This window comes from Dermatophagoides pteronyssinus, unplaced genomic scaffold, assembly GCF_027571235.1.
Source record: "Dermatophagoides pteronyssinus isolate colony J.1.1.1.1 unplaced genomic scaffold, Derpt_VIB-CSIC_2022.12 sq0059, whole genome shotgun sequence".
NCBI classification, from domain to species: Eukaryota; Metazoa; Arthropoda; class Arachnida; order Sarcoptiformes; family Pyroglyphidae; genus Dermatophagoides; species Dermatophagoides pteronyssinus.
Genome location: NW_027461579.1, coordinates 18695 through 31382, shown reverse-complemented (window position 1 = coordinate 31382; position 12688 = coordinate 18695). Strand labels below are relative to the sequence as shown.

At 28.4% G+C, this 12688-nt stretch overlaps 4 protein-coding genes across 4 annotated transcripts; 3 read left to right on the top strand and 1 right to left on the bottom strand.

Moving 5' to 3' along the window:
* Nucleotides 1-671: 671 nt before the first annotated feature.
* On the top strand, nt 672-2494 carry LOC113795928 (uncharacterized). The gene is made up of 3 exons (XM_027346170.2): nt 672-1132; nt 1241-2088; nt 2171-2494. The coding sequence occupies exons 1-2, from the start codon at nt 672-674 to the stop codon at nt 2067-2069; spliced, it is 1290 nt and encodes a 429-aa protein (XP_027201971.2). The 3' UTR covers nt 2070-2088; nt 2171-2494.
* A 264-nt stretch (nt 2495-2758) lies between these two features.
* LOC113796073 (TWiK family of potassium channels protein 18-like) lies at nt 2759-6371 on the top strand. Its single transcript, XM_027346321.2, has 3 exons — nt 2759-3392; nt 3456-3780; nt 4211-6371. The coding sequence occupies exons 1-3, from the start codon at nt 3000-3002 to the stop codon at nt 5179-5181; spliced, it is 1689 nt and encodes a 562-aa protein (XP_027202122.2). The 5' UTR covers nt 2759-2999; the 3' UTR covers nt 5182-6371.
* Nucleotides 5306-8593, bottom strand: LOC113796051 (uncharacterized). The gene is made up of 2 exons (XM_075824243.1): nt 8502-8593; nt 5306-8392 (listed from the first exon to the last, which is right to left on the bottom strand). The coding sequence occupies exon 2, from the start codon at nt 8351-8353 to the stop codon at nt 5306-5308; it is 3048 nt and encodes a 1015-aa protein (XP_075680358.1). The 5' UTR covers nt 8354-8392; nt 8502-8593.
* Nucleotides 8594-8653: 60 nt separating this feature from the next.
* LOC113796085 (nose resistant to fluoxetine protein 6-like) lies at nt 8654-10731 on the top strand. Its single transcript, XM_027346331.2, has 6 exons — nt 8654-9363; nt 9420-9490; nt 9570-9776; nt 9843-10222; nt 10289-10494; nt 10568-10731. The coding sequence occupies exons 1-6, from the start codon at nt 8654-8656 to the stop codon at nt 10593-10595; spliced, it is 1602 nt and encodes a 533-aa protein (XP_027202132.2). The 3' UTR covers nt 10596-10731.
* The last annotated feature ends 1957 nt before the right edge of the window (nt 10732-12688 follow it).

Sequence of the window (12688 nt, the reverse complement as noted above, 5' to 3'; positions counted from 1 at the left end):
AATTTGATAATAAAAAAAGTTATTTTTACAAGAAAAAAATAAAGAATCTTAATTTAAAAAAATCGAACGTTTCTGTTGTTATAAAAACTTTGGCAAATAGATGGCAGCACGGTGACTATTTTGAATTTTAAAAATCAAAATCAAAATTTTTATTTAAATTTTCCAAAAAAAACAAAAAACAAAAACAAAATCAATATTTTGTTTAATCAGATTTTTTTCTTTAAAAGTTTACCGTTTCATTATCGGAAAATATAGAAATATTTTTTTTTTTTTGCTGGGTACTTTTTTCAATCGATAATGCTAAATAAATTCACTGGAAATTTTCATTTTTTTTCTGGTTTGGTTTGTCGAATTTAAATATTGAAAGAAAAACAAAATTTAAATTTTTTTAATAATGATATTTCGGGAAGAGATTTTGGGAGCCAAGAAAAGAATTTAATCAAAACAAAAAAATCATTAACATAAAGATTACATTTCTTTTTGCGTAGTTTTTGTTTTCCAATTTGAAGCAAAAAAATCATTCAGACAAAACCAAAACCAAAGAAATCTTTATTTGACAATTTCATTTCGTCAACAGACTTCCCTGTGAATGTCAACATTCGCAAACCTTCGAGAAAAAACTTGAATACGGAAAACACAGCCGTAGGCAACAGCAACAGCGATAAAAAAAGATGTTTGACGAACTACGTTTCTATTATCAAATTCGTCGATTAATAACCGATAACCGTTATCGACGATTACATCGTTATGAAACCATACTAATATGGATTGAATTCATACGTTTTGCATCGTATTTATTATTCTGTTATACAGATATTCGATTGTTTCAAACATTTGCACCATATGATCCAACCATACAATATATATTTGGTGATTTACTTTACCAGAAAACAACAACAACAAAAAATCCCTTCGAAACACATCAGGATATTTTACGTTTAATTACATTCATAATGACTGTTGGTATATTGTATATTGTACAAAGTCAATATGTTATTTATTTTAATGATTATCAATTGATTGGTTTTCAATCGGTTTATGATCTAACTGTTCGTAATATGGACGTATATCGTAAATGTTTATTACATCCATATCGAACTGATAAAAATTGGTTTAAACATTTATCATTTTGGTCATTTATACGATCATTATCGATGAAAAATCATTCTAATAACAATAACCGATCATTAACATTGAAACAATTATTAAGTATAAAATATTTAACCAAACATCTACGTAGGCAAATTATTTATGAACATTTTCGTCGTATACGTATGAAAATCATACCATATATATCGGGTGAACATAAATTACTGTTGATTTTATCCACTTTGATCATACATGATTATAGTTTATTCATACATACAATATCAACGATTGCTATATTGAATTTTTGCTGTCTAAGTTATATCCGATATTTGATTGATAAAATTGATAATTTTTTCATACCATATCGTTCGTTGAACATCCTAATAATATTATCCGATTCTGCATTACATTTTTCGATTGCACATATTCTGATTCGTAATTCAATTATCTATTTAAATATGGCAACAATATCACAAATATATCTACTGAAACGTTTGAAATTTCTAAATCAATTAATGTTTCGTTTAGCCGAAAGACAATGTAAAAAATATTATATGAATCGTTTGGATGAATTTCTTTACAGTCAATATCGACAACAAATAACATATATTTGTCGTATGATTGGTAATAGTAATGGAACAATATGGGCAAATGTCATCCTGTTTGCATTGTTCAGTAATCTACCGATTAATATTATAGCCATTTACCGGGTATTATATACACCGATGAATATGGAAACATTAATGATACATATTGTATTTATTAATTTACAAATCAGTACTATAATGTTAACATTATTTCCAATGACCAAACAAAATAAAATGATGCATCAAGGTAAACATTATTTACCACGTATACAAATATCATTAAAACGTTCACATCAATATAATATGAAAATTAAAACATTAGAATTATATGAACGTTTAACTAGTTCCAAAGCAACAATTTGGTTTCAGTATCGGTCAGATTCATATTATTAATTTGAAATATTTTGTCGAGGTAAATTCTTTCTTTGATTCCATTTTTTCGACATTTAACCGGCGGTTTTTCTTTCTTTCCATTTTCCCCCTGTTACATACAGATATTCATGTCATACGTTGGTTTAATACTGGTCATGTTTAATTTTCTATCAAAAGTTTTAAAATTATAAAACAGAAACAGGAAAAAATTTAATCCTTTCCCCACCACTAATTAACACAAGAATTTAACACACACACACACACTGAAAACACACACTTGAACCGCTTATTGTGTCATTCGTATCATTTATGTTATTAAAAAAAAATTTCATTATTCTCGGTGCTTGTTTGTTTGTTGTTTGATAATTGATGCAAAACGGCTTATATATCGTATATTATAAATAGAATTTTCATCCGAGAAAGAAGAATACAATGTTGAATGGTGGTAGTGGTGGTGTTTATTTATTATTTTTTTTTTTTTTGGTGAAAATGATGATTTAGAAATTGATGCGCTAATGAATGAATGTTGTTTGCCAATTTTTTGTTCGTTTGCCAGTTCTTCTTCTTCAGTTTTTCTAATTTGCATAATATTTTTACAAACGAAAAAAAAAAAGTTCCTGTGTGTGTGTAACAAATTTTTAAATCTTTCGGTTCTTTGAATCTTTCGGTTCTTTATTTTTTTTTGCCGTGGATTAACCGCAAATTTTTATTCGTTTTTTTTTTTTGTTGTTGGTTCGGCTTCGATGATGATGATGATTTTATGCTCTAGATTTTTATTTTTATCAAGAAACATTTGTTGATGGGATGATTGTCATATTCTTTGATGATGATAATAATAAACGATCAGGTCGGCTAACAGGAAATACTTATTCTGGTTGTGTAGGAGAACAGTACAGTTGATTTTTTTTCGAAATCCTGGTTTGATTCAACAAATAAATCTTTTTTTCCATAATGGCTTCGAATATTGCATCACCACGTTCAGCATTTATGACAACACCAAAAGCACCACCACGTTTTCATCGAACTACCGGTATTGGTGCTCGTCATAATAATCCATCATCACCACGTTTTACAAATTATCAATTATTTCGTAATGCATTATCATCGAATTCAATGTTTGTTGTTGATCCAAAAACATTGGCTACACGTTTATTAGTAAAACCAAATTTTGATCAAGTACTTGAAGGAACCAACACCAGATTAGTACGATTTTATGTTTGGCTTAAACGTTTAAGTGAAAGTTGGTTTACACATTTATTCTTATTGATTGCATTAATCCTTTATGCATGTCTTGGTGGTGCAATTTTTTCTACAATCGAAGGAAATCATGAAAAAGAAGAAAATGTAAGTATAATGATTTCGAATGAATGAGCAAAATAAAATATATTTACAAAACTTTATCAAAAGGCAATCATCAGACAATTATATGAACCAATCGAACAAATGACTGATACAATTGTTAATGAATTATGGCGTCAACGTCAACATTTTCCCTTGCCAATCGATATTGATGATAATGATAATGGAATGAATCAACAAAAACGATATTTTGTACCAAATATTGATCAATATTGGTATCGTATTGTTGATGATGAATTAGATCGTTTTGAATGGATTGTGAATGAACAATGTTCAAAACGTTTAAATTATTCAATAGAACGTTTTGCTGAAACACATCGTTGGGATTTTATTGGTTCAGTATTTTTTAGTATGACTGTATTTACAACAATTGGTGAGTTTTTTTCCAATGAATTTCCATAAAAATCGGATTGATTCGATTCGAACACAGCATGATGTGATAGTTTTGAATTTTTTTTTTGATCAAATCCAGGCACACGAACACATGACACCACAGAATGATATAAATAAATCATTGATGCATGTTTGTTTGTCAATTTTTGGATCGGATTCAAGAAAAATGAAAATTCTATTTTAAATGTTTTTTGTAATTTTTTGCGATCATAAAAATTAATGCATTTTTCGAATGATTCAGCAATTTTTCTATTTTCACCTAATTTACACTGACTAGTGTAAATAAGTGTAAATAGCAAGAATTTTAATTAGAATTCCATTCCGTTTTTTTTTGTTTTTGTTTTGATGATTTTCATCGAGGGCAAAAAAAAAAACTAAATTAAGAAACTTTTCTCCCATCGATTCTATAGGTTATGGTGATAATCCACCAGTAACAACATTGGGTAAAACAGCTGCAATGATTTATTCATTTTTTGGTATTCCACTTTTATTAATCGTATTGGCTGATTTTGGTCGAATATTTACTCGAATAATTAAATATTTAATTATGTCTTGTCGCCGGGTTTATTATGATCGTTCACTGCGATCAGTAAGACATATGGGTCGTAAAGCAACACGTACAGCAAAAATTCAACATGCAATAATGGATGCATTGAATAAAATACAACGACAACCACCATTTTTTATTGATTCAAATACCGGAAAAGTTTCAATGTTACCACCACCGGAAATATCCAAACCAATAAATCTACAATCAACAACAAATCCAATGTTATCATCATATAGGTCAAATCAAATTCCGATGGTAACTGTTTCATCACCATCATCGCAATCACAATCGCAATCATCGTCGACAATAATGACACCCGAAACACCAATGCCAACAATGTTAGATTTTAATGAAATGGATGATGAATTCAATCTGCCAATATCATTAGCATTATTCATATTAATATTATATTTATTTTTTGGTGCAATATTATTTTGGACATTTGAAAATTGGACATTATTTCAATCATTTTATTTTGTTTTCATTTCAATGTCAACAATTGGTTTTGGTGATTTTGTACCCACTCAATTCAATGTATTATTATATGCATTTATTTATTTCCTATTCGGTTTGGCATTAACATCAATGTGTATAAATGTTATACAGGAAAAATTATCATCAACATTTGAAAAAGCAAGAATAACAATTGGTGAATCAATTGGTTTGGATCCATCAACACCGATTACCATTATGAATCCAACAGTCAATCCATTATCACAACCGCAACAAGAAACATCATCCAAATCAAGTTCAAGACAAAGTTCACCCGAAAAATTATCATCAATTAAACCAACAACAACAGCGAAAACATCATCTTCACTGAAACCATAAAAACATCAAAACACACACACACAGAAACACATTCTTTTTCTAGATTTTTATTTGAAAAATTGAAATTCATTTTAGGTTTTTTTCTTTTTTCTTTTTTTTTTTTGTCTTTTTTGGCTGTTGATTTTTAATCGGTTGCCGATGGATTATTCGTCGTATCAATACGTATAATACGTATTGAATCACCTTCAACCAACATAACAGCACATTCATTATTATTACCACAATAATGTGAACTAGAAAATATTGTTGCACATTTTTTATCAAAATGAAAAAAGAAACCATTTGTTGGTACTTCATGTGCTCGTACAATATGTGTAAGGCCATTATGTTTAAGAAATTTTGTTGCAGCATCTTCATTGAAAACAAATGCCGTTCCACGTTTACGATTCGGTAGGAATCCTTCCCTTGGATCTTCAACACCATTCATCAGACATGCTAATTCTAAAAATTGTTGTTGATGTATTGGATCAGACCATAAAATTTCCCATGCAATTGGAAATGAATGTTCTGGTTCAGGCATATAATTATCTAAACGTTGTATTTCACCAATTTCAATTGTACTACGAGGTATACCACCATGTGCACAAAATATTGCTTCATCAATAATAGCACATAATGGTAAACGATCAAACATACGATTAGTTAATTCCCATATTTTACCACCAATTTCTTCACCATATTTTGTTAAACATTCAGCTTTATATGAATAATGTGCTTGTAATGGTCGAACTTCATGATTACCACGTAACAATGTCATTTTGTTTGGCATTAAAATTTTCAAACACATTAAATAAATAACACATTCAATTGACCAACGACCACGATCAACATAATCACCTAAAAATATTAGATTTGCATCGATAGCTGGAAATTGTTTCCAAAGACATTGTTCCAATGTAAGTAAATCATCAATATTACCATGTATATCACCGATAATATATGCCGGTGAATTTACCTGTACACAACGATATTCGGTTTCTAATTGTTCAGCTACTCTTTTTTCCAATAATAATAACCATTCATATAATTGTTGCCATTCTTTATGATTATTAGCCATAAAACCATTCGGTCTTTTAACATCACCTTTAATCAATGAAAAATCTCTTATCATTCGTATTAATGACCAGGCAATATTCAATATTTCAAAATCAACATCATCGGTTTTATGAAATAAATTATTTTTATGTTTACGTTTTGAATTTGATGATGATGATGATGAATATGTTGAACGTGATTTACCACCATCGACACGATGTCGTCGTTTAAATGATCGTAAACGATGACGTGATTCAACATAACCATTACTATCGATACGTAATAAATAATTACAAAGTATCGATTGTTTTTCTTTACAATTCGAACAAATACCGGAATATGCTTCTTCAATTACTGATGACCATTTAAATTCATGTCCACTACGTTTTTTACGTCGGGTAAATATGATATTGGTTATCATTTGAAACACAGGTCGATCTGCACGACATAATTTTGATGTACCACGAAAACGATGACTACCAACAGCACCGACAAATGCTTTATATGAAATTCGATTTATATCGGTCATATTTGGTTCCATTGCCTGTAATGTTTCATTTAATTTAAATTCAGCTTCATCACGTTTTAATTTTGGATGTATAGCTGTTATCATTTGACGAATATCATCACGTGTTAGAAAATTACGTTTATGTACATCATAATAACGCATTACAAATTTTGCTCGTACTTCATTATGTATTGAATGACAATCAATACAAGCTAAACCCATTAATAATTCGGGAAATGTTATCGAACCATTTGAATTATAATTGAATGCAAAAAATAAATGCGTTAAACGTTCATCTTCAAATTGAAAACCATATTTAGTCATATAAACACGAAATGAATGAAATGCCATTGCCATTGATGGAAAACAATGATCAAGAAAATCACTATATAAACGTTCAATATCTTTTTCCGATAAATTTGAACTAAGTAACATTGCTTCTTCATCAGTACGTGGTGGATTACGTGGTAAAAATTGAAATGCTGAATCCAAACTATATTCAACAAAACTACTTTTATGACCAGTTGTTGTACTTAAACTACACCAATATGATTTTGATCTATCTTTATGTATATCATCATTATTATTTAAACCTATTGTTGGTGATGGTATCATTGTTGGTGGTGATGTTGTTGTTGATGATGTTGATGATGATGATGATTGTATATGTAACCGGTAAAAATCAATCAACTCTGGTCCCCACATATATTCCAATGTACCGGAATCAAGTTTATTTTCATCAACCCAAATTAATGAATCATTATCCTGGCAACATTTAAAATTTGATTTTGAATCCAATTTTATCATCCATGTAATACGATTAATCAATTCTAATGTTTGTGGTAATTGTATAGCAGCAACTTCAATAATCCAACGATCTTGAAATGGTGGACGATTTTTCAATTGTACAAATGTATCCATATCACCATTAGATAATACAATTAGAAGACCAGCAAGACCACCTTCATTCCAACTTTTATTCATTGGCATTGGCATAAATGGCATCCAAACTGCTTGTCGTATGGATGGTTTTGTTAATGCAATTTTACGATGTTGTATACATTGTATAAAAAATACTGAACAACTATAACGACGATCAATTGCTGTTGATTGTTGTTGTTGATCAGATAAATGTACATTTAAACCACTTGCAAATGGTAATGAATTATCATTATATTTATCTGATGTTGATGTTACATCCATGCTACGATTATTTTTATCCATTGTTGTTGTTTCACGTGTACGACGACTTTTTGTTGATTTTTCTATTGTTTGATTATTATTATTTGTATTTGAATTTTGTTGTTGTTGTTGATGATGATGATGATGGTGATGATGATGATGACGTTTACTTTTTGAACGTGTATTTTTACTATTACTATTATTTGCCATTCGTAAACGTGAACGTGATCGTAATGATGTTCCGGAACGTGTACTTCTTATACTTTTTGGTCGATTGTTTGATGATGATGATTGTGGATTACTGGTTGATGTTGAAGATGGTAATGGTAATTGTTGTTGTTGTTGAATCTGTGTATATAATGGATGTTCAAATGGTAATATTATATTCGATAAGGATGAACCAATCATTTCAAACATTTCTTTAAATCGATCATTTAGATTGTCCATTTGTTTTTTTGAAAAAATTTTCGTTTTTCAAAAAAAACACTAGAAAAAATAAAAGAAAATAGAAAAAATCATTTCATTTGAATATGGCAATAATTTTTGGTTATAAATTAAAATGAAAATTATTGTTGTAAAAGGAATAGAACTTTACTTAGTAATAGAATTTCCTTGTGTTACAATAATAGTAATTTAATTTGATTTACGGTTTTCGTTTGATTTTTGTTGAAATTTCCTTCCTCATCGCACGTTATTTAGTAGTAACGTTATAAAGTTGTTTGATCAAACATCAGATGGTGATGATAAATGATGGCCGGATCTTATCATCGTCGTTTGCCATTGTTTGTTGCACTTGTTGTTGTTGTCGTTCGAATTGTTGATTCGAATGATGATTCTTGGAATCGTTTTTCAAAGATTTCCAATCATGATTTTCAACGAATATTTTTACCAAATTATCTTGATGATTTAATGATTTTTAAAAACAATAACAGCGATTTAATTGATCAAAAATGTCGACAAGATTTACAATCAATACTAAATGAAATGATTTATAAACATAAATTATGGGCAACAAAAATATTCAATTCATGGTCACCAACATTAGTATCAAGTGGATTTTTATCCGGTACTATAACCGATTATGGTGATTATGATCAATGTTTACATATTAATGACATTAATTATCGACATCCGATTCAAACGGAATATTGTTTGCTGGAATTCGAATGGCCAATATCATCAAAACGTCCATTTAATCATAATGTTTATCATCAAACCATTATTATGTCATCGAACGATAATGATGATGATGAAACTATTTACACCCAATTGGCTCGAGAATCATCAATTTTTTATTATTCATCAATCGTTCGAGGAATTTGCCTACCAAATTCTTGTACAAAAAATATAAATTTTTTATTACAAAAAGAAATATTTGGTTTTAAATTACAAAGAATTTCTTGTTATCATAAACCCGAATGGCCATTGAAACCGAATATCATACAATCGATTGCAATGTAATCTTTGTTTTGTAAATTTCATTCTTTTTAAACAAGTTTTTTATCAATTACAGATTTACAATTGGTCTGATCATTTCGATTACATTTGTGGCTGGTTTATATGATTATTTGGTTAAAGATAAAAGTAAGTTTTGCTTTGAAAACAAAAAATATTGTTGAATTTTTCTTTTTTTTCTTTTCGAAAAACGACAAAAACCGCAAAGATGGACATTCGATCGAACGAATATTGCTTTGTTTTTCTCCAATGGCAAATTTTCGTTCATTGATTCGAATGAAATCAATCAATCAAACAACAACAATCATCAACGCTGATGGTAATGATCTATCATTTATCGATGGATTACGTTTCTGGTCAAATGTTTGGATTATCATTGCGCATACATTTGTCTATGAAGATTGGAATTCTTACAGTAAGTGTTTCATGAAAAATATCTCTGAATGATGATAACTATGGTGTTTTCTGTATGATTTTCAAGAAAATATATTCGAAGCAAATGAAAAACTTAAATCACCAATCATACAATCGCTGATGCAATTTATTAATCCGGTTGATGTATTCATATTTATTGGTGGTTTTATGGCCAGTTATACAACATTAAAAAATCATATCCGAAATAATGATGATGGCAACGGTCAAAAAAAATTCAATCCAATCATCTATATAGGTTTTCGTTATCTACGATTTACACCACAATTAATTATCTATATTTTATTATCATTTCTTTTGCCATTAATGGGTTTTTGGCTGAATGGACCACTATGGTCAAAACGTATCGAACAAATTGAAATGAAATGTTCGAAAACATGGTTGTATAGTTTGATTTATGCGCAGAATCTAATCGAACCGGAAAATATGGTAAAAAAATATTTTTCATTAAAAATCGATTTTATTGATGAATTTTTTTTTTAAATTGAAAAACAGTGCGGTGGACATACATGGTATTTGGCTGTCGATATGCAATTACGTTTACTTTCAATCATTCCATTATGGTTTTTTGTAACTGGAAAAAATTCTTCCAAACAAGGATTAACAATAACAAAAATTCTGGTATTAATTTCAATCGTAATAACTTCGTTGCATATTTTTATCAAAAAATTACCACCAGGTTTAATTTTAACATCATTAAGGTAATTCTGATCAATCTGATATAATCAATTTTCATTCATTCTGATTTTATTTTCCTCTCAAGTGACTTCGAAGGTTTCAATTCGAATCCAATCGTCAATGAATTTGGTAGATTTTTTCAAATCTATTTCAAACCATGGAGCCATTCATTCATTTATTTTATTGGTTTTTGGTATGGATCAAGGAAAATTTTTTCAAATAAACAAAAATATCCACAATCAACAACATGGTCAAAAATGAAGATTATCATAGCTTTAGCTATCATATGTATTGGTTATATATTCTGTACATTCAATACATTACCATGGTTTTATGGTCGACCATATAATCGATTTTGGTCAGCCATATTATATCCATTAAATCGTATAATATTTACGATAATTTTAGTAATTCTATTTGAATTATGTTTGAATAATTCTGATTCAATTATAACCAGATTTTTACGTTGGCCATTATTTTCAATACTATCACGATTAACATTTTCTGTTTATCTTAATCATATGCTGGTGATTAATATTTTAATTAGTTCAAGACGATTATTAATCGATTTACAATTAATATCGATTATAAGTTTAATATTTATAAATATAATTTATTCATATTTATTTGGTTTTATATTTACAATATTAATCGATTATCCTTGTATGAATATTTTAAAACAGATAAAAAAATAAAAATTTTATTTTTTTAAAATTTTTTAAAATTACAAGTTTCGTTTTTCGTTTTATAACCATTGAAAACCAATTCGTTTGACGCCTTGGAAATTTTTCTAATCTTGTTAAAGCGAGATTCCTCAAGGGTTGACAATATTTGGCCAATTTTTTTTAAAATGGTAATCACCAATTAATGGAGATGTTAGTTCTTCTGACCAACAATATATGAAGCGTAATATCTTTTCCAGAAAAAAAATCTGGAATTCTCGACAAGATTTTAGGTCACAACGCCATCTCACTCCATCCGAAAAAGAAGAGAGCTTCATTATTAAGTGTTTGTTTTTACCACATTTTTTGCAAAAGGCACTTTTCTTGAAAAAACTTTTAAAACAAATCGTGTAGAAAGTATTCGAAAATATATTTTTCTTTTATTTTAAACAAACAAACACGCTGCCCGAAGGCAAAAAAATTAATGTAGAAAAAAAAAAAAAAAAGAAACAAATAGAAGCTATAGATGTGATAGCCCAAATACCTAGATTATCTAAATAACTAAATATATTCGAAAATTCGAATTCGAAACTGTTACAAATTACATCAAATTACAACATGTTTACAATATTGATGTTGATCGGCTATTCGTTATTCAATTTTTTTTCGATTTTAGAAAAATTACAAGTATTTTTTATAAAAAAAAAAGATTCATATTTTATTTAAAAACATTATTTTAAAAGAAATTATGCCAAATTTGTATTGTATATAATGAATTCTCCATTTTCCCAATTTGTCATTGGGTGATATTGGAAACAATGTACATTATTGATTATTGTTTCAAATAGTTTTTTAATGATTTCATCATTCGTAAATACGAATGTGTAATCGGTATTCAAGGAAGGAATATGAATTTTCATCTTCCTTTCTGCCATCGATGATATATAACTAATCGTATTTAATTCTACGATTTTCAATTCATCTCTGATTGATGGATGATAATTGTATGTTGGAAAAAAGAATGAATAATCAGATCCATCTGTTGGCCAATATGGCCAATGAATTAATTCGGCATATAATTCTGGCCACCAAAAATCTGAACAGTGGCAGAAATAAAAATTACAATTGGACCAGCAATAAGTGGATATATCTTGATCCTGAAAATTATAATTGACGTGGACTTGCACCACATCCCAAATTTGTTTATGTTGAAGGTGATCGATTGTGATTTTCATTTTTTTTTTTTTTTTGTTGAATAGATTTGATTCAATAAAGAAAAAATTTACAGCTATCGAAATGAAAAAAAATCAAGAAAATCAAGATTGAAAGAAAATTTGGGATTGTTTGAATAATGATTTGAAATGAATGAAAATATTGCTAAATTTATACAGAATAACATTGATTATTTGATTGAGAAAAACAATACTTAATTGTTTTTCAATTTTCTTTTTTGTTTTTAATTTCATTTGATTAACAAGTTTTTTTAGCAAAAAAAAATTATTAAGGAAAAGGAATAAGGAAAAAGAGACAAATATCATTGGAGAAAATGACAACC